At 38.5% G+C, this 22,712-nt stretch overlaps 1 protein-coding gene and 2 pseudogenes across 1 annotated transcript; 1 reads left to right on the plus strand and 2 right to left on the minus strand.

Annotated features, from left to right (window-relative positions):
* Positions 1–1,208: 1,208 nt before the first annotated feature.
* On the minus strand, positions 1,209–5,103 carry LOC115010971 (chitotriosidase-1-like; annotated as a pseudogene).
* A 6,216-nt stretch (positions 5,104–11,319) lies between these two features.
* On the plus strand, positions 11,320–14,116 carry LOC115010972 (chitotriosidase-1-like; annotated as a pseudogene).
* A 1,879-nt stretch (positions 14,117–15,995) lies between these two features.
* LOC115010730 (acidic mammalian chitinase-like) lies at positions 15,996–21,174 on the minus strand. The gene is made up of 13 exons (XM_029435469.1): positions 21,141–21,174; positions 20,949–20,993; positions 20,403–20,434; positions 19,759–19,785; positions 19,404–19,608; positions 19,238–19,294; positions 18,579–18,744; positions 18,327–18,451; positions 18,112–18,235; positions 17,855–18,037; positions 17,614–17,730; positions 17,349–17,478; positions 15,996–17,075 (listed from the first exon to the last, which is right to left on the minus strand). The coding sequence occupies exons 3-13, from the start codon at positions 20,425–20,427 to the stop codon at positions 16,543–16,545; spliced, it is 1,692 nt and encodes a 563-aa protein (XP_029291329.1). The 5' UTR covers positions 20,428–20,434; positions 20,949–20,993; positions 21,141–21,174; the 3' UTR covers positions 15,996–16,542.
* Positions 21,175–22,712: the final 1,538 nt, after the last annotated feature.

Genomic DNA, 22,712 nt, shown 5'->3' on the forward strand with positions numbered 1-22,712 from the left:
GATAGAATGATCAAAAGGGAGGAATGTAATAGAAAGTTTCATATTTCCAAGTTACATTTTTCTTGTTTCATACTTTGTTCAATGAACTTCTGTCTTTCCCAGCATATCTCTGTAACTTTATTTGTATGCCCGCCCTGACTATTCTACTTGTGTTTATCCCAAATGGGTGAATCTTCTTCCCCTCCCCTCGCTACTCACTGTTGTATGTCTATCTAACACCTGCAACTTTGGGAACTTTCCATACACCCCCCTTCTCTACTATCTGTCACTGTCTGAATCCTCCACCCCCTCCCTTCTCTACTCACTGACTTTTAGGGTCAACTGTGTCAATCTTCCACCCCTATTTCTCCTTACAGTCTGTAAAATACATGAACACATTTTATCGGGGTTCTTCCTCATACAGACTGCTTGCACTCTGTATAAATGATGATCCTTCTTTGCAAAGAATAAATACTCCAAAGACAAGCTTATTTCTCAAGAATCTTCATTTCAGTATTATATACTTCACTGGTAATTTGTATAAGGACTTAATTAAAACTTTCCACCACACTTGGTGTGTCTTTTATCATACACAACACCTGATAGATAAAGCACAACCAACATGGAACAACCAAATGTTGAATAAATATGAAAGAAATTCTCTGGGAAACTGGTGGTATTTTATTGATGCGTGATTTTATTAAACATAAAATAAACGAACAAGAGCACACCGATGCAACAGAATTAGAAACACCAACAATAACTAATAAAATAAGTAAAGCCTGTCAGATTAAATGTATATTGATAGATATGGATGGTTGGACATTTCCACTTTAACATGTACGCAGTCTCAAATCAAAGACAGTATATGTAACTAAATGTGTAAAGGTTTGATGTCATGTCAATGCATCATTTGATCTTTTTCTAACTGAAAATAGGAAGTACAAGAGATTTAATCATTTTCTCATTGTTTTGGCATTTCAATGGGCACAGGGAGCTGATGGAAATCAATCTGAAAATATTAGTGCCGAACATTTGATACATGAATTGTGTTTTAAAATGTATTGAAATAAGTGTATATAAGTCAGGCCTATAAAACCCAGCAGTACCATTATAAAGCAATTTTTCTACCTGTAAGCCAAATGTGAAAAATATGAGTCATCAAGCTGGATGTAGTACCCATATTTCTTTCCATCACAGAGGTTTACAGTATCTGTCGGAGTGGATGACTAGGGATGGTCACAGCACGTGCAGCTTTGCTTGAAGATCAAGCCCACAGCGCAGTTCTTGGTGTATGTTATCTTATTAGCACATTGGTGAAAACTGTTTGGGTCATCAGGGTTGGCGTAGTGCCCATCATCCTTTCCATCACAGAATTTTCCAGTATTCTCAGTATTTGTCGGAGTGGCTGAATCGGGAAAGTCACAGCACGTGCAGCTTTGCTTGAAGATCAAGCCCACAGCGCAGTTCTTGGTGTATGTTATCTTATTAGCACATTGGTGAAAACTGTTTGGGTCATCAGGGTTGGCGTAGTGCCCATCATCCTTTCCATCACAGAATTTTCCAGTATTCTCAGTATTTGTCGGAGTGGCTGAATCGGGATAGTCACAGCAGTTGCACTCTTGGTTATAGACCAAATTTGGTTGGCAGTGTTGCAGGTAGGCTATTTCATTACCACAGTTGTTAAAAGCATTTGGATCATCATGGTTGGGGTATTGCCCATCGCTCCTTCCTTCAACAGAGGTTTCCAGAAGGAGTGTATCTGCAAAGCCAGGAAAACACGGAAAAATCAGATCAGATATCAGAAATTGTGTGAATTGCTCATTAACCTTGTTTTATCATGACATACTATTTGTATATCACTGAGTATGACTGTTGTGATTTCTATATAGAAAGAACAACATTTTCTCTCTGCTTAATTACAATGTAATACAGTTAATAAAAGGTGATTCCATCAAAGCTAATAGCATTCAATCAAGTACACAGTGGAAAAACCACATGACAGGATAGGATTTTAATGTTTCACATTTTGGTTACCTAACACCAGCAGACTATGCAGGTGGTTGGCTGATTAAGGGGTAGTTGCCATCTCCACAGTGATCTTTAAAGTCATCCAGGTCCAGAGACCAGACAACGGCTCCTCCAAATTTGTGAGCTTTTATGTAACTGACCTGAGAAGATGAGGGACAAAATCTTTTAAACGACCTAAGTCCTGTTATCAAAAATATCTATGCAACCAGTGTTGTTGTACAACCAGTAAGTAATTTGTTAATTAATTAGTGAGCAATAGTTGTAATGAAACAAATGATACCTTATTATCAAGGCTGCCTTTGTTGTCAAATCCAACCCACAGATTTTTTCGTTGCATATATAACTCTCTGATCAGTAATCAGATGGGTTGTTACTCCTTCAAGTTTAAGGCAAATCTGAAAAAAGGGTCAGTTAAATGTAATATATTAACATTTTTTTTGCACACAATACAGTAAATTGGTTTGGTCTATAATAAGACGATTGATGTCATTTGATTTTTATTCACAGTTTACAGGTTTACCTCATAATAGGACAAGAATCCCTCTTCAGTGGTGTAGCGGCCTTCTTCACCAAGACCATGGCTGGTGCTCCAACACCACTGGATGCAGATGAGAGCTCAAAGGTTCGCCCGTATGCCGCTAACCCCATGTTTAGCTGTTCTGTAGGTGCTCCCTGATCTGTCCAATATTGCATTGCATAATCCTAGAAAGTAGAAAAAAAAGAATTAGAAGACATGTCTGAATATAAATGATGAGGTAGTAGTTTAATCCCTGTACTTACAGTGTTCCAGAAGATGTCATCTCCAGTGTCCTGGGATCCCTTGTACAAGGAGCTGTGATGTCCTGTGACACTTTCCAAGTCGGCGCGAAAGTCAAATGTCAGCACATTAATGAAATCCAGGTTTCTGATAAAATGCAGAGAAGATCAAGTTTACCAAAACATGACGATAGCTAATCATGGGTATAATGTCAAGAATTACATTAAATTAGTTTTACTTTGCAATCTTTGGGACATCATAACTGAAATCGATGGTGTCTTTCTCAGCAGAGACACTAGCAGTAACCATTAAGCTGTCACGGTTAGTTGCTGTTCCCTCAGCGACAAAGGCCTTTTTGAGCTCCTATACAACACAGAAGCATGGTTCACTCTCTGTTAAATACAAAATCTAATATTTCCTACACGGTGTACATACAGTATGGCATATTTCTGAATGTGTTTGTTGCAGAAAAGAATTTCAGAATCTTACCCTGCACAGCCGTGTGAATCTCCGTTTGTCTCTTGATCTGCTTCCAGCTCCTGCGGGGTTCCTCCAGTCAATGTTGAGCCCATCAAACCCATTGTCTCTCAGTAGTGTGATAGCAGACTGGATGAAGGGTGTTCTTCTTCGTTTTCCTGTCACCATTTTCCTGAATCTAGTAAACATTTGAACAAAACAGTGCTCTCAAGAAGACACTCAACATACTGAATTTAAGCGTTAGCACAAACTCAAAGAGCAACAAAAAGCTCAAAATCACGTGTGTAAAGACAGCTGTAGGCGAATGGTCTAATAACCATAAAATACCAGCACCTTACCTTGTGCTACCTAATTTGTAAGAAACCATGCACCATGCATGCTGTATAACGCATACAAATAGAGGATCAATGTGAAAAGCAGGTTTCATGGTGAGGAAAATACAAACATATTGAAGTGCTGCTTATATTTATTTTTCTGGTTTGTTTGTTTATATATTTATTTTTGTGTCACTCACTCTGTCAAGCGGCTTTGAGTTACTAGAAAAGCACTATACAAGTCTAATAATGTATTATCATCATTTCATCATCATCATCATCATCATCATCATCATCATACCTGTCTTTGCCCTGACGCAGAAAAGGCCTACATGTTCATTTAAGTAACTTACTTTCTGTTGTTGAAGTCCAAGCCACCGACCGACAACGAACAGGGGGTTTGAGCTGTACATTTCTGTGCAGGCATAAAAGTTCAATATTAATTGTTTACAAAACACAAAAGTATAGTTTGTAATTGTTTTACACAAAATTTAAAACGTATTCTGACAGGTTTAAGAACTGACCTGGTCTTGAGTGCATTAAAGGACTGATAGTGTGCTATGTCATTTTCATTGGTGGGGACCAGCTCATTTGCGTTATTAATACCAGCAAAGGAATAGATCAGGTGAGTACATTTGTTCGGATCGATATCTGAAACCATGAACTTCCCCTTGTCTTCTCTATTTTCAGCATCGCTGTTATAGTAACAGACTAGCCTGGAGGAAGAGGCTGAGAGATGGAAAGAAATCAGGATGGTTTTAATTAGTTTTTGAAAACATTAATTATATTAAGATCCTTGTTTGACAACAATTGTGGAGTAGGGTACATTATTCCTCTGCTACTAAGACTGATTATGATTAATGTACTTTATAAACTCACCCAAGCTGGCGAGGATCAAACAGAGACCTTCAAAGAAAACAGACTGGTTAGTATTGGGTTACGAACAAAGCTTAACAAGTCAGTTCAGCCAAATAGAAAAAAAATAATAATAATCCACACAACACATACAGTATGGATTGTCCAGAGTAATGGGAACAGTGTTTCTGTAAAGAATTGTCAGTGGATCGTTGTGGGGTTAAACCACATTAAATTCACTCTCACTGTAATCCAAGACACAAAACATGGGTAAATTGGAAAAAGTGCATTCAGTACAGTGCAGACCAGGTGTTCTGGCTCTGGGGCAGGGCTCCAGACAAACCTTTTTCACCACCGTGGAACTACCCCGGAAAAGAGAACCCAGAGTATATCTGAGTTAGCTGATGTTTCTTACAATTTTATGTTTAGTTTATGTAAAGCATTTTGTTATCAAGTTGCGGTGGTGCCCCCTCCCCTATTAGCCGTGGACAAACAGAGATTTCACTCATTCACACACAACCTACTGCATGATCCCCTGGCTGAGATAACAAAACAAGAACTATCTGCACGGCTAGAGACCACTGACGTTAAGTCAGGAAATGTGTTTTTGTGATTTGGATGAACTGATCCTTTAAGGAAACATTTAATTGACCAGCGTGACTTACTTGCAGTGAGAGCGAGCTTGCACATGTTGTCACTATGTGGATAAGCAGAAATAAAAAAAGTTGTTCAACATGGAGCTGAAAAAAAACTGCACATCTTTAATCAATTCTAGTTCATTTCCAAAACTATTCATTCTGTCAAGGTCAAGTGCTTTCTTCAATATGATGTAGATCTGCCTTTTGTGTCAACATTAAAAACTGAACTGCAGTCAGAGTTAGACTGTAACAGACTTTTTCTTTAAAATTGTGTCTCTGAGCAAGCTCTGAATTAAGTCACTTTCTTATACAATATAACTTGTATGTACAGATAATTTACAACATAGACAGCAGCGTACACCAGCGACACAAAGCAATGTTTAAAAAAAGGTGTTTGGTCGTCCTGTGGCAAAGCTTACATTTACTAACTCTCAATGAATCGTGGCAAAAGCCAATCAGTAAATTGCTACAGAATGGTCCACTGAGTATTTTAGCAGTTTAAAGACACTTGTCACTGTAATATGGTGTACATTTAGACACTCTTTCTACTGGACCCCTAATATTTTCACTTACCTTTTATCAGGGTAGTAAGTAGATTCAATCAGTGATCAAATATCATCTGGAATCATTGAATAACATGTCAGATTATTAGACAGTTAGTTGGAGCGATGAAGCTATTTGAAGAAGGTATAGCAATATACATAGCAACAACTAAGAAATTAATGAAAATGTGGTTTAATAAAATTAGAGTAAAAAGGATACTTACCAAGACAATGGTCAAATGAGCAGATACTGTCTCCCTACTTTGACTGATGTCTGGCTTCAATGCTTTAAATAGGGCTGACACCTGTGGTATGATAGGGTGGGGCTAATTAATGAACGCATTACACACACTGATTGTAACATCAAGTCACATTCCTTATTGCTGACTAACCTTCTTGGCAATAATCCTTATCTGCATTTTGAACTAGAAAAAAAATGTCAACTCATGGGCCGGGGCACTTTAGACGTTGAATTCAAAGGTAGCCGCGAGGAAGCGGAACAACTGGATTAACGTTTGGAAACTCTACGTTACTAAGGCAAAACAGCCCTGTTGATGGTTACAGAAAAAGGCTATAATTAGTATTCAGACAAACAGCAGCATTGTTATGTAATGTACATCTAATTACACAGGGATTAAAATCAGCCAACAAGAGCAGACCCACAAAAAAGGTTAGCTTCAATCTCAAAGAAGCAATTATTGTCATAATGAGCCAACAGCAGAAAGCATTGGGGCAAAAATATATATCGTTTAAATGCGGATGATATTCTAATTATATTTATCAAAGCCAGAACAATCGTTATCAGCTCTATTGGAATTATTGGGAAATATGGAACAGTATCAGGTTTTAAAGTTAGCCAAGGAGTTAAGTAACAGAGGGTAACGCCATTATTTAAAATTTGACTGTTGCTCACTTCAGAGCCAGTTGATTGGAGTTGACCAAGAAACACATAAAGTACCTAGGTGTGCTAATTTTAAACAATCTGGATGAAATGAAATGTATAAGATTAACTATATCCCCGCACTCTATGCTTACTTATTTATTACCTTATATGAACTATAATATTGGGCTGCATGACTAAGACTGCAGAAGCAAGGGTTTAAATAATCCTGTATTAGATAAATATAAATATAAATAAATAAATAATGATGTATTACCTTTGGATTTAATTTATGTGGAATGAGAAACCTTTGGAAAATTCAAAAATACGCAATTATACTTCACTATGTAGAATATGTACTGTCGTCATACATTTGTGACTTGGAATAAGTGTTTTTCAACGTATTCCCTCCTATGTGGAAGAAGCCAAGCATTGCCTTCTGTATTTAGAGAAAGTATTTTTTAGAGAAGAAATTTGAATTTCTTTAATAGAAGAAAATAAGAACAACCCCAGGTTTCTTTTCAGCACTGTAGCCAGGCTGACAGAGAGCCACAGCTCTACAGAGCCTTCTGTTTCCTATATCTCTCAGTAGTGACGACTTCATGAGTTTCTTTAACGATAAAATTATAATATTAGAGACAAAATTAATCTCCTCCTGACCTCAATTGGTAATGACTTAACTTCAACTGTTGGAATTTAAAAAATCTGTAACTCCTGAAATATAATCTAGACTGTTTTACCTCCAATCAACCTTAACCAACTAACTTCAACAATCTCATCGTCTAAACCATCAACCTGTCTTTTAGACCCGATTCCAACTAAACTGTTTAAAGAAGTTTTACCCTTAATTAACACTTCGTTATTAAATATGATCAACCTGTCTCTATTATCTGGCTACGTACCAAAATCCTTTAAAGTAGCTGTAATAAAACCTCTTCTTAAAAAGCCTAGTCTTGATCCAGAGGTTTTAGCCAACTATAGGCCGATATCTAATCTACCCTTTCTCGCTAAAATCCTTGAGAAAGCAGTCGCAAAACAGTTGTGTGACTTTTTACATAATAATAGTTTATTTGAGGTTTTTCAATCTGGATTTAGAGTTCATCATAGCACAGAGACGGCACTGGTGAAAGTTACCAATGACCTTCTATTGGCATCAGACAAAGGACTCTTGTCTCTGTTCTTGTCTTGTTAGACCTCAGTGCTGCTTTTGACACTGTTGATCATGACATTCTACTACAGAGACTGGAACATTGTGTTGGCATAAAAGGAACCGCACTAAGCTGGTTCAAGTCCTATTTATCTGAGCGATAAACGATAAATCCTCCATGACAGCCAAAGTCAGTCTTGGAGTTCCGCAGGGTTCTGTACTTGGACCGATTCTATTCACCTATATATGCTTCCTTTGGGCAATATTATAAGGAACCACTCTATAAACTTTCATTGTTATGCGGATGATACCCAATTATATCTATCAATTAAACCAGACGAAACCAATCAATTGGCTAAACTTCAAGCATGCCTCAAGGACATAAAAACTTGGATGTCTATCAACTTTTTGATGTTAAACACAGACAAAACTGAAGTTATTATACTTGGCCCTAAACGCCTCCGAAACGCATTTTCTAATGACATGAAGCTCTGGATGGCATTATACTTGGCCTCCAGCACCACTGTAAGGAATCTTGGCGTCATCTTTGATCAAGATCTGTCGTTTCACTCCCACATAAAACAAATCTCAAGGACTGCCTTCTTTCATCTACGTAACATTGCCAAAAATAAGACACATCCTGTCTCAAAATGATGCAGAAAAAACTAGTCCATGCATTTGTTACTTCAAGGCTGGGATTACTGCAACTCATTGTTATCCGGTTGTCCCAAAAAGTCACTTAAGACTCTTCAGTTGATCCAAAATGCAGCGGCACGTGTATTGACTAGAACAAGGAACGGGATCATATTACTCCTGTATTAGCTGCACTGCACTGGCTCCCGGTAAATACAGAATAGAATTCAAAATCCTTCTCCTGACTTACAAATCAATTAATGGTCAGGCTCCAGTATATCTTAAAGACCTCATAGTACCTTATAAACCAAACTAGAGCATTACGCTCCCAGACTGCAGGGTTACTTGTGGTTCCTAGAGTCTCTAAGAGTACAATGGGAGCCAGAGCCTTCAGCTATCAAGCTCCTCTCCAGTGGAACCAGCTTCAGTTTGTGTTCGGGAGGCAGGACACACTCTCCACATTTAAAAGTAGGCTAAAGACTTTCCTTTTTGATAAAGCTATAGTTAGGGCTTGCTCAGGTTTGCCCTGGATCAGCCCCTAGTTATGCTGCTATAGGCTTAGACTGCCGGGGGACACCTCCCTGCTCTCTTCCTTCTCTTCCTCTCTCCTCCCCTCCCCTCTCTTCTTCTCCCTCTCTATCTGTATGCATTATGTAAATGTATGTTACTAACTCACCATCCGGGGTATCATCCCCGGAGTGTCTGTCTCTCATGTGGCAGGTGCCACTGATAAGTTTACGTCAGGATCATGAATCGTGACAGCGCCTACTGACCTGGTCCTGCTGGACACCGGGAAGCCTTTTTGACATTTTTCCTGGATTCATCCATACTTTCTATTTCTTTTTTTTTTCAACACAATATAATTTCTGTCAAATGTTGTATTTGTACTATGTTGTTTATCCTGTACACACGACATCTATTGCACGTCCTGTCCGTCCTGGGAGAGGGATCCTCCTCAGTTGCTCTCTCTGAGGTTTCTTCCATTTTTTCCCCTTTAATTTTGGGGTTTCTTTTAGGAAGTTTTTCCTTGTGCGATGCGAGGGTCTAAGGACAGAGGATGTCGTAACCTGTACAGTCTGTAAAGCACACTGAGACAAATGTATAATTTGTGATATTGGGCTATACAAATACATTTGATTTGATTTGATTTGATTTAATGTAATTTTTGATTTATAATAATCTTGTGCGCACAAGATAGTTAACTTTTAATAATAATAAAAAGTCACCTTACAGGACCTTCCTCTGTACAAACCAAATTCAATTCACTGTCATTGAAACCTGAGAGACCAAAACATGGGTAAACAAAACAAAAGGTGTGGCTAGAAGCCACTGGAGGTAGGTGAGAAAATATGTGTTTTTGGTATTTGGGTCAACAAGAAACATTTACTTGTCCTGCTTGTCTTACCTGTAGTTAGAGTGAGAACATGTTGTTATATAATTATTATAATTATAATTAGTATGATTATTATTAATTTGTTGCCAAAATAGAATTTGTGTCCATCAGTGACAGCACGCACCTAGCTGCTGCCAGTGTGTGCTTCGTACTCAGAAAGTATTGGCACACTTCATTTAATACATGTTTCACACAGCTGGTGTATATTTTCATATAAGATGTAGGGAAAGGAATATATCTAGACTGCTTTACTGCAATCGATCTTAACCAACTAACTTAATCAACAATTTCGTCGTCTAAGCCATTGACCTGTCTTTTAGACCCAATTACAACTGTTTAAAGACATTTTACCCTTAATTAACACCTCGTTATTAAATGTGCTCAACCTGTCTTTATAATCTGGCTATGTAACACAATCCTTTAAAGTAGCTGTAATAAAATCTCTTCCTAAAAAGTCCAGTCATGATCCAGACGTTTTAGCCAACTATAGGCCAATTCTCTTCTCTTTCTTGCTACAAATCCTTGAGAAAGCAGTCGCAAAACAGTTGTGTGGTTGTTTGAGGTTTTTCAGGCTGGATTTAGAGTAGATTATATCACAGAGACGGCACTGGTGAAAGGTGCCAATGACCTTGTATTGGCATCAGACAAAGGACTTGTCTCTGTTCTTGTCTTGTTAGACCTCAGTGCTGCTTTCAACCATGACATTCTATTACAGAGACTGGAACATTTCATTGGCATAAAAGGAACCCGCAGTAAGCAGGTCTAAGTCCTATTTATCTGAGCGATCTCAGTTTGTACAACAAGGTTCTGTACTTGGACCTATTCTATTCACCTTATATATGCTTCCTTTAGGCAATATTATAAGGAACCACTCTATAAACTTTCATTGTTATGCGGATGACACCCAATTATATATCTATTAGGTCTCGGCCTGTTCGTTAGATGTTTTGTGTTGTGTCCTGTTTTATTTTGTTAATTACCTGTTCTCTGTTGTTTCTACTTCCTACCCCCCAGGTGTTCCCAATCTGTTCGTAGTGTCCCTCACCTGTGTCTCGTTCCCTCTCACTTCTTGGTGTGTATTTAGAGTCTGTTTTGTTATTCTCTCGTTGCCAGTTAGTCTTCGTACTTCGATGTCAAGAGTTCCAGCATTAGTCCCGTCTTCTTGTTTCCCAAGCGTTTGATTCCCCGGCTTCCTCGACCTTGTTTCTGTGACTCGATTCTGCCCTTACCTTGTCTGCTGTGCTGTTACGCTGAGTATCTGCCCGTGTACCAAACATGTTTCCGTGACCCGACTCTGCTCCTGGATTACCCCTTGATACTCTGTATGTTCAACTGTCTATGCGTGTACCATAGCAACTGCAATGTTTTCAGTAAAGACCAGTTCCATTCAACATTTATCTGCCTCTGTGTCATGCAATTGAGTCCCACCTCCCTTTCTGTTGTATCGTACTGTTACAGTACGAACTGGCCAAAGACATGGACTCAGCCGACTCAGAGAAGGTTAAGACGGTGGTCAAGGCATTCGTCTCCACAATCTGGATGAGCAGCTGTCATCTCTGTGCGTCGGAGTAAGGACTCTGACAATCAGACGGCATTCCAGAACGACATAGGTGGACCAGCTGGCCAAGCAGCTCCAACAGCTGGGGACATGCGTCCAGTTACTATGTTCTGCGATGGCCGCGGGGCCAGGCCGCTACCGGTCAAGGTTAGGCGGTCATCCCTCCCGTCTCCACGGCTACTCCCCAGCCAATGATTCGTCTCTCCAGACCTGAACGCTTCGCCGGAGAATTGCAGAGCGTTCTTAACCCAATGTTTACATTTTGAATTACAAGTTGCTTCTTTTCCAACTGAGCGTTCCAAGGTGGGCGTATGTGATTTCTTACCTGTCAGGACGGACGGAGGCTTGGGCTACGGCAGAATGGGCCAGGGAGAGACCAATTTGTCAATCCTTAGGCGCCTTCACAGAGACTCTAAGGAAGATCTTCGACCACACGGCTCCGGGTCGAGAGGCAGCTCGTGCACTCACCAGTATTCGACAGGGGAACCGGCTGACTTCAGTGACAAGTGTCTTTAAAACTGCTAAAATACTCAGTGGACCATTCTGTAGCAATTTACTGGTTGGCTTTTGCCACGATTCATTGAGCGTTAGTAAATGTAAGCTTTGCCACAGAACAACCAAACACCTTTTTTTTTTTTTAAACATTGCTTTGTGTCGCTGGTGTACGCTGCTGTCTATGTTGTAAATTATCTGTACATACAAGTTATATTGTATAAGAAAGTGACTTAATTCAGAGCTTGCTCAGAGACACAATTTTAAAGGAAAAAGTCTGTTACAGTCTAACTCTGACTGCAGTTCAGTTTTTAATGTTGACACAAAAGGCAGATCTACATCATATTGAAGAAAGCACTTGACCTTGACAGAATGAATAGTTTTGGAAATTAACTAGACTTGATTAAAGATGTGCAGTTTTTTTTCAGCTCCATGTTGAACAACTTTTTTTATTTCTGCTTATCCACATAGTGACAACATGTGCAAGCTCGCTCTCACTGCAAGTAAGTCACGCTGGTCAATTAAATGTTTCCTTAAAGGATCAGTTCATCCAAATCACAAAAACACATTTCCTGACTTAACGTCAGTGGTCTCTAGCCGTGCAGATAGTTCTTGTTTTGTTATCTCAGCCAGGGGATCATGCAGTAGGTTGTGTGTGTGTGAATGAGTGAAATCTCTGTGTTTGTCCACGGCTAATAGGGGAGGGGGCACCACCGCCATCAGCTAACTCAGATATACTCTGGGTTCTCTTTTCCGGGGTAGTTCCAATTTACCCATGTTTTGTGTCTTAGATTACAGTGAGTGTGAATTTAATGTGGTTTAACCCCACAACGATCCACTGAAAATTCTTTACAGAAACACTGTTCCCATTACTCTGGACAATCCATACTGTATGTGTTGTGTGGATTATTATTACATTTTTTTCTATTTGGCTGAACTGACTTGTTGAGCTTTGTTCGTAACCCAATACTAACCAGTCTGTTTTCTTTGAAAACTCCACTCCACAATTGTTGTCAAACAAGGATCTTAATATAATTAATGTTTTCAAAAACTAATTAAAACCATCCTGATTTCTTTCCATCTCTCAGCCTCTTCCTCCAGGCTAGTCTGTTACTATAACAGCGATGCTGAATATAGAGAAAACAAGGGGAAGTTCATGGTTTCAGATATCGATCCGAACAAATGTACTCACCTGATCTATGCCTTTTCTGATATTAATAACGCAAATGAGCTGGTTCCCACCAATGAAAATGACATAGCACGCTATCAGTCCTTTAATGCACTCAAGACCAGGTCAGTTCTTAAACCTGTCAGAATACGTTCTAAATTTTGTGTAAAACAATTGCAAACTATACTTTTGTGTTTTGTAAACAATTAATATTAAACTTTTATGCCTACACAGAAATGTACAGCTCAAAACCCTGTTGTCGGTCGGTGGCATGGACTTCAACAACAGAAAGTAAGTTACTTAAATGAACATGTAGGCCTTTTCTGCGTCAGGGCAAAGATTCAGGAAAATGGTGTCAGGAAAACGAAGAACATCCTTCATCCAGTCTGCTATCACACTACTGAGAGACAATGGGTTTGATGGGCTCAACATTGACTGGAGGAACCCCGCAGGAGCTGGAAGCAGATCAAGAGACAAACGGAGATTCACACGGCTGTGCAGGGTAAGATTCTGAAATTCTTTTCTGCAACAAACACATTCAGAAATATGCCATACTGTATGTACACCGTGTAGGAAAATATTAGATTTGTATTTAACAGAGAGTGAACCATGCTTCTGTGTTGTATAGGAGCTCAAAAAGGCCTTTGTCGCTGAGGGAACAGCAACTAACCGTGACAGCTTAATGGTTACTGCTAGTGTCTCTGCTGAGAAAGACACCATCGATTTCAGTTATGATGTCCCAAAGATTGCAGAGTAAAACTAATTTAATGTAATTCTTGACATTATACCCATGATTAGCTGTCATCATGTTTTGGTAAACTTGATCTTCTCTGCATTTTATCAGAAACCTGGATTTCATTAATGTGCTGACATTTGACTTTCGTGCCGACTTGGAAAGTGTCACAGGACATCACAGCTCCTTGTACAAGGGATCCCAGGACACTGGAGATGACATCTTCTGGAACACTGTAAGTACAGGGATTAAACTACCTCATCACATTTATATTCAGACATGTCTTCTAATTCTTTTTTCACTTTCTAGGATTATGCAATGCAATATTGGACAGATCAGGGAGCACCTACAGAACAGCTAAACTTGGGGTTAGCGGCATACGGGCGAACCTTTGAGCTCTCATCTGCATCCAGTGGTGTTGGAGCACCAGCCAATGGTCCTGGTGAAGAAGGCCGCTACACCGATGAAGAGGGATTCTTGTCCTATTATGAGGTTAAACTGTAAATAAAAATCAAATGACATCAATCGTCTTATTATAGACCAACCAATTTTACTGTATTGTGTGCAAAAAAATTCTGTTTATGTTAATATATTAAATTTAACTGACTAAAAATCACTGTAAAGATGGCAACTACCCCTTCATCAGCCACCTCATAGTCTGCTGGTGTTAGGTAACCAAAATGTGAAACATTAAAATCCTATCCTGTCATGTGGTTTCCACTGTGTACTTGATTGAATGCTATTAGCTTTGATGGAATCACCTTTTATTAACTGTATTACATTGTATTAAGCAGAGAGAAAATGTGTGTTCTTTCTATATAGAAATCGCAACAGTCATACTCAGTGATATACAAATAGTATGTCATGATAAAACAAGGTTAATGAGCAATTCACACAATTTCTGATATCTGATCTGATTTTTCCGTGTTTTCCTGGCTTTGCAGATACAACTCCTTCTGGAAACCTCTGTGAAGGAAGGAGCGATGGGCAATACCCCAACCATGATGATCCAAATGCTTTTAACATCTGTGGTGATGAAATAGCCTACCTGCAACACTGCCAACCAAATTTGGTCTATAACCAAGAGTGCAACTGCTGTGACTATCCCAATTCAGCCACTCCGACAAATACTGAGAATACTGGAACATTCTGTGTTGGAAAGGATGATGGGCACTACGCCAACCCTGCTGATCCACATTCTTTTTACAACTGTGGTCATGACATAACCCACCTCCAATACTGCCAACCAAATTTGATCTTTAACGAAGAGGACAACTGCTGTGGCCATCCCGAGTCACCCACTCCGACAAATACTGGAACACTCTGTGGTAAAAAGGTTGATGGGCACTACGCCAACCCTGATAACCCAAACAGTTTTTACCAATGTGCTGGTGAGAAAACATACACCAAGAACTGCGCTGTGGACTTGATCTTCAAGCAAAGCTGCACGTGCTGTGACCATCCCTAGTCATCCACTCCGACAGATACTGTAAACCTCTGTGATGGAACGAAATATGGGTACTACATCCAGCTTGATGACTCATATTTTTCACATTTGGCTTACAGGTAGAAAAATTGCTTTATAATGGTACTGCTGGGTTTTATAGGCCTGACTTATATACACTTATTTCAATACATTTTAAAACACAATTCATGTATCAAATGTGAATATTTGTGTGTTTCTGAGTTTAAAGTTTTAACGCCTGTGATGAAATTGTACATATTTGTTTATGTTGATAGAATGATCAAAAGGGAGGAATGTAATAGAAAGTTTCATATTTCCAAGTTACATTTTTCTTGTTTCATACTTTGTTCAATGAACTTCTGTCTTTCCCAGCATATCTCTGTAACTTTATTTGTATGCCCGCCCTGACTATTCTACTTGTGTTTATCCCAAATGGGTGAATCTTCTTCCCCTCCCCTCTCTACTCACTGTTGTATGTCTATCTAACACCTGCAACTTTGGGAACTTTCCATACACCCCCCTTCTCTACTATCTGTCACTGTCTGAATCCTCCACCCCCTCCCTTCTCTACTCACTGACTTTTAGGGTCAACTGTGTCAATCTTCCACCCCTATTTCTCCTTACAGTCTGTAAAATACATGAACACATTTTATCGGGGTTCTTCCTCATACAGACTGCTTGCACTCTGTATAAATGATGATCCTTCTTTGCAAAGAATAAATACTCCAAAGACAAGCTTATTTCTCAAGAATCTTCATTTCAGTATTATATACTTCACTGGTAATTTGTATAAGGACTTAATTAAAACTTTCCACCACACTTGGTGTGTCTTTTATCATACACAACACCTGATAGATAAAGCACAACCAACATGGAACAACCAAATGTTGAATAAATATGAAAGAAATTCTCTGGGAAACTGGTGGTATTTTATTGATGCGTGATTTTATTAAACATAAAATATAAACGAACAAGAGCACACCGATGCAACAGAATTAGAAACACCAACAATAACTAATAAAATAAGTAAAGCCTGTCAGATTAAATGTATATTGATAGATATGGATGGTTGGACATTTCCACTTTAACATGTACGCAGTCTCAAATCAAAGACAGTATATGTAACTAAATGTGTAAAGGTTTGATGTCATGTCAATGCATCATTTGATCTTTTTCTAACTGAAAATAGGAAGTACAAGAGATTTAATCATTTTCTCATTGTTTTGGCATTTCAATGGGCACAGGGAGCTGATGGAAATCAATCTGAAAATATTAGTGCCGAACATTTGATACATGAATTGTGTTTTAAAATGTATTGAAATAAGTGTATATAAGTCAGGCCTATAAAACCCAGCAGTACCATTATAAAGCAATTTTTCTACCTGTAAGCCAAATGTGAAAAATATGAGTCATCAAGCTGGATGTAGTACCCATATTTCTTTCCATCACAGAGGTTTACAGTATCTGTCGGAGTGGATGACTAGGGATGGTCACAGCACGTGCAGCTTTGCTTGAAGATCAAGCCCACAGCGCAGTTCTTGGTGTATGTTATCTTATTAGCACATTGGTGAAAACTGTTTGGGTCATCAGGGTTGGCGTAGTGCCCATCATCCTTTTCATCACAGAATTTTCCAGTATTCTCAGTATTTGTCGGAGTGGCTGAATCGGGAAAGTCACAGCACGTGCAGCTTTGCTTGAAGATCAAGCCCACAGCGCAGTTCTTGGTGTATGTTATCTTATTAGCACATTGGTGAAAACTGTTTGGGTCATCAGGGTTGGCGTAGTGCCCATCATCCTTTCCATCACAGAATTTTCCAGTATTCTCAGTATTTGTCGGAGTGGCTGAATCGGGATAGTCACAGCAGTTGCACTCTTGGTTATAGACCAAATTTGGTTGGCAGTGTTGCAGGTAGGCTATTTCATTACCACAGTTGTTAAAAGCATTTGGATCATCATGGTTGGGGTATTGCCCATCGCTCCTTCCTTCACAGAGGTTTCCAGAAGGAGTTGTATCTGCAAAGCCAGGAAAACACGGAAAAATCAGATCAGATATCAGAAATTGTGTGAATTGCTCATTAACCTTGTTTTATCATGACATACTATTTGTATATCACTGAGTATGACTGTTGTGATTTCTATATAGAAAGAACACACATTTTCTCTCTGCTTAATACAATGTAATACAGTTAATAAAAGGTGATTCCATCAAAGCTAATAGCATTCAATCAAGTACACAGTGGAAACCACATGACAGGATAGGATTTTAATGTTTCACATTTTGGTTACCTAACACCAGCAGACTATGCAGGTGGCTGATTAAGGGGTAGTTGCCATCTCCACAGTGATCTTTAAAGTCATCCAGGTCCAGAGACCAGACAACGGCTCCTCCAAATTTGTGAGCTTTTATGTAACTGACCTGAGAAGATGAGGGACAAAATCTTTTAACGACCTAAGTCCTGTTATCAAAAATATCTATGCAACCAGTCGTGTGTACAACCAGTAATTTGTTAATTAATTAGTGAGCAATAGTTGTAATGAAACAAATGATTACCTTATTATCAAGGCTGCCTTTGTTGTCAAATCCAACCCACAGATTTTCTTTCGTTGCATATATAACTCTCTGATCAGTAATCAGATGGGTTGTTACTCCTTCAAGTTTAAGGCAAATCTGAAAAAAGGGTCAGTTAAATGTAATATATTAACATTTTTTTGCACACAATACAGTAAAATTGGTTGGTCTATAATAAGACGATTGATGTCATTTGATTTTTATTCACAGTTTACAGGTTTACCTCATAATAGGACAAGAATCCCTCTTCATCGGTGTAGCGGCCTTCTTCACCAAGACCATTGGCTGGTGCTCCAACACCACTGGATGCAGATGAGAGCTCAAAGGTTCGCCCGTATGCCGCTAACCCCATGTTTAGCTGTTCTGTAGGTGCTCCCTGATCTGTCCAATATTGCATTGCATAATCCTAGAAAGTGAAAAAAGAATTAGAAGACATGTCTGAATATAAATGTGATGAGGTAGTTTAATCCCTGTACTTACAGTGTTCCAGAAGATGTCATCTCCAGTGTCCTGGGATCCCTTGTACAAGGGGCTGTGATGTCCTGTGACACTTTCCAAGTCGGCGCGAAAGTCAAATGTCAGCACATTAATGAAATCCAGGTTTCTGATAAAATGCAGAGAAGATCAAGTTTACCAAAACATGACGATAGCTAATCATGGGTATAATGTCAAGAATTACATTAAATTAGTTTTACTTTGCAATCTTTGGGACATCATAACTGAAATCGATGGTGTCTTTCTCAGCAGAGACACTAGCAGTAACCATTAAGCTGTCACGGTTAGTTGCTGTTCCCTCAGCGACAAAGGCCTTTTTGAGCTCCTATACAACACAGAAGCATGGTTCACTCTCTGTTAAATACAAAATCTAATATTTTCCTACACGGTGTACATACAGTATGGCATATTTCTGAATGTGTTTGTTGCAGAAAAGAATTTCAGAATCTTACCCTGCACAGCCGTGTGAATCTCCGTTTGTCTCTTGATCTGCTTCCAGCTCCTGCGGGGTTCCTCCAGTCAATGTTGAGCCCATCAAACCCATTGTCTCTCAGTAGTGTGATAGCAGACTGGATGAAGGGTGTTCTTCTTCGTTTTCCTGTCACCATTTTCCTGAATCTAGTAAACATTTGAACAAAACAGTGCTCTCAAGAAGACACTCAACATACTGAATTTAAGCGTTAGCACAAACTCAAAGAGCAACAAAAAGCTCAAAATCACGTGTGTAAAGACAGCTGTAGGCGAATGGTCTAATAACCATAAAATACCAGCACCTTACCTTGTGCTACCTAATTTGTAAGAAACCATGCACCATGCATGCTGTATAACGCATACAAATAGAGGATCAATGTGAAAAGCAGGTTTCATGGTGAGGAAAATACAAACATATTGAAGTGCTGCTTATATTTATTTTTCTGGTTTGTTTGTTTATATATTTATTTTTGTGTCACTCACTCTGTCAAGCGGCTTTGAGTTACTAGAAAAGCACTATACAAGTCTAATAATGTATTATCATCATTATCATCATCATCATCATCATCATCATCATCATCATCATACCTGTCTTTGCCCTGACGCAGAAAAGGCCTACATGTTCATTTAAGTAACTTACTTTCTGTTGTTGAAGTCCAAGCCACCGACCGACAACAGGGTTTTGAGCTGTACATTTCTGTGCAGGCATAAAAGTTCAATATTAATTGTTTACAAAACACAAAAGTATAGTTTGTAATTGTTTTACACAAAATTTAAAACGTATTCTGACAGGTTTAAGAACTGACCTGGTCTTGAGTGCATTAAAGGACTGATAGTGTGCTATGTCATTTTCATTGGTGGGGACCAGCTCATTTGCGTTATTAATACCAGCAAAGGAATAGATCAGGTGAGTACATTTGTTCGGATCGATATCTGAAACCATGAACTTCCCCTTGTCTTCTCTATTTTCAGCATCGCTGTTATAGTAACAGACTAGCCTGGAGGAAGAGGCTGAGAGATGGAAAGAAATCAGGATGGTTTTAATTAGTTTTTGAAAACATTAATTATATTAAGATCCTTGTTTGACAACAATTGTGGAGTAGGGTACATTATTCCTCTGCTACTAAGACTGATTATGATTAATGTACTTTATAAACTCACCCAAGCTGGCGAGGATCAAACAGAGACCTTCAAAGAAAACAGACTGGTTAGTATTGGGTTACGAACAAAGCTTAACAAGTCAGTTCAGCCAAATAGAAAAAAAAAAATAATAATCCACACAACACATACAGTATGGATTGTCCAGAGTAATGGGAACAGTGTTTCTGTAAAGAATTGTCAGTGGATCGTTGTGGGGTTAAACCACATTAAATTCACTCTCACTGTAATCCAAGACACAAAACATGGGTAAATTGGAAAAAGTGCATTCAGTACAGTGCAGACCAGGTGTTTCTGGCTCTGGGGCAGGGCTCCAGACAAACCTTTTTCACCACCGTGGAACTACCCCGGAAAAGAGAACCCAGAGTATATCTGAGTTAGCTGATGTTTCTTACAATTTTATGTTTAGTTTATGTAAAGCATTTTGTTATCAAGTTGCGGTGGTGCCCCCTCCCCTATTAGCCGTGGACAAACAGAGATTTCACTCATTCACACACACAACCTACTGCATGATCCCCTGGCTGAGATAACAAAACAAGAACTATCTGCACGGCTAGAGACCACTGACGTTAAGTCAGGAAATGTGTTTTTGTGATTTGGATGAACTGATCCTTTAAGGAAACATTTAATTGACCAGCGTGACTTACTTGCAGTGAGAGCGAGCTTGCACATGTTGTCACTATGTGGATAAGCAGAAATAAAAAAAGTTGTTCAACATGGAGCTGAAAAAAAACTGCACATCTTTAATCAATTCTAGTTCATTTCCAAAACTATTCATTCTGTCAAGGTCAAGTGCTTTCTTCAATATGATGTAGATCTGCCTTTTGTGTCAACATTAAAAACTGAACTGCAGTCAGAGTTAGACTGTAACAGACTTTTTCTTTAAAATTGTGTCTCTGAGCAAGCTTTGAATTAAGTCACTTTCTTATACAATATAACTTGTATGTACAGATAATTTACAACATAGACAGCAGCGTACACCAGCGACACAAAGCAATGTTTAAAAAAAGGTGTTTGGTCGTCCTGTGGCAAAGCTTACATTTACTAACTCTCAATGAATCGTGGCAAAAGCCAATCAGTAAATTGCTACAGAATGGTCCACTGAGTATTTTAGCAGTTTAAAGACACTTGTCACTGTAATATGGTGTACATTTAGACACTCTTTCTACTGGACCCCTAATATTTTCACTTACCTTTATCAGGGTAGTAAGTAGATTCAATCAGTGATCAAATATCATCTGGAATCATTGAATAACATGTCAGATTATTAGACAGTTAGTTGGAGCGATGAAGCTATTTGAAGAAGGTATAGCAATATACATAGCAACAACTAAGAAATTAATGAAAATGTGGTTTAATAAAATTAGAGTAAAAAGGATACTTACCAAGACAATGGTCAAATGAGCAGATACTGTCTCCCTACTTTGACTGATGTCTGGCTTCAATGCTTTAAATAGGGCTGACACCTGGTATGATAGGGTGGGGCTAATTAATGAACGCATTCACACACACTGATTGTAACATCAAGTCACATTCCTTATTGCTGACTAACCTTCTTGGCAATAATCCTTATCTGCATTTTGAACTAGAAAAAAAATGTCAACTCATGGGCCGGGCACTTTAGACGTTGAATTCAAAGGTAGCCGCAGGAAGCGGAACAACTGGATTAACGTTTGGAAACTCTACGTTACTAAGGCAAAACAGCCCTGTTGATGGTTACAGAAAAAGGCTATAATTAGTATTCAGACCAACAGCAGCATTGTTATGTAATGTACATCTAATTACACAGGGATTAAAATCAGCCAACAAGAGCAGACCCACAAAAAAAGGTTAGCTTCAATCTCAAAGAAAGCAATTATTGTCATAATGAGCAACAGCAGAAAGCATTGGGGCAAAAATATATATCGTTAAATGCGGATGATATTCTATTATATTTATCAAAGCCAGAACAATCGTTATCAGCTCTATTGGAATTATTGGGAAAATATGGAACAGTATCAGGTTTTAAAGTTAGCAAGGAGTTAAGTAACAGAGGTAACGCCATTATTTAAAATTTGACTGTTGCTCACTTCAGAGCCAGTTTGATTGGGAGTTGACCAAGAAACACATAAAGTACCTAGGTGTGCTAATTTTAAACAATCTGGATGAAATGTATAAGATTAACTATATCCCCGCACTCTATGCTTACTTATTTATTACCTTATATGAAACTATAATATTGGGCTGCATGACTAAGACTGCAGAAGCAAGGGTTTAAATAATCCTGTATTAGATAAATAATAAATATAAATAAATAAATAATGATGTATTACCTTTGGATTTAATTTATGTGGAATGAGAAACCTTTGGAAAATTCAAAAATACGCAATTATACTTCACTATGTAGGAATATGTACTGTCGTCATACATTTGTGACTTGGAATAAGTGTTTTTCAACGTATTCTCCTATGTGGAAGAAGCCAGCATTGCCTTCTGTATTTAGAGAAAGTATTTTTTAGAGAAAGAAATTGAATTTCTTTAATAGAAGAAAATAAGAACAACCCCAGGTTTCTTTTCAGCACTGTAGCCAGGCTGACAGAGAGCCACAGCTCTACAGAGCCTTCTGTTCCTATATCTCTCAGTAGTGACGACTTCATGAGTTTCTTTAACGATAAAATTATAATTATTAGAGACAAAATTAATCTCCTCCTGACCTCAATTGGTAATGACTTAACTTCAACTGTTGGAATTTTAAAAACATCTGTAACTCCTGAAATATATCTAGACTGTTTTACTCCAATCAACCTTAACCAACTAACTTCAACAATCTCATCGTCTAAACCATCAACCTGTCTTTTAGACCCGATTCCAACTAAACTGTTTAAAGAAGTTTTACCCTTAATTAACACTTCGTTATTAAATATGATCAACCTGTCTCTATTATCTGGCTACGTACCAAAATCCTTTAAAGTAGCTGT

The sequence above is a fragment of the Cottoperca gobio genome, chromosome 7 (assembly GCF_900634415.1).
Source record: "Cottoperca gobio chromosome 7, fCotGob3.1, whole genome shotgun sequence".
NCBI classification, from domain to species: domain Eukaryota; kingdom Metazoa; phylum Chordata; class Actinopteri; order Perciformes; family Bovichtidae; genus Cottoperca; species Cottoperca gobio.

Excerpts from the sequence above, each read along its gene's own strand:
- LOC115010730 (XM_029435469.1), bottom strand. The coding sequence starts at position 20,427 with ATGTGCAAGCTCGCTCTCACTGCAA. Across the intron at positions 19,786-20,402 it reads CAAGCTCGCTCTCACTGCAA|GTCTCTGTTTGATCCTCGCC; the intron begins GTAAGTCACGCT and ends TTTTCTTTGAAG. Across the intron at positions 17,731-17,854 it reads GATTCTTGTCCTATTATGAG|ATTTGCCTTAAACTTGAAGG; the intron begins GTAAACCTGTAA and ends CCCTTTTTTCAG.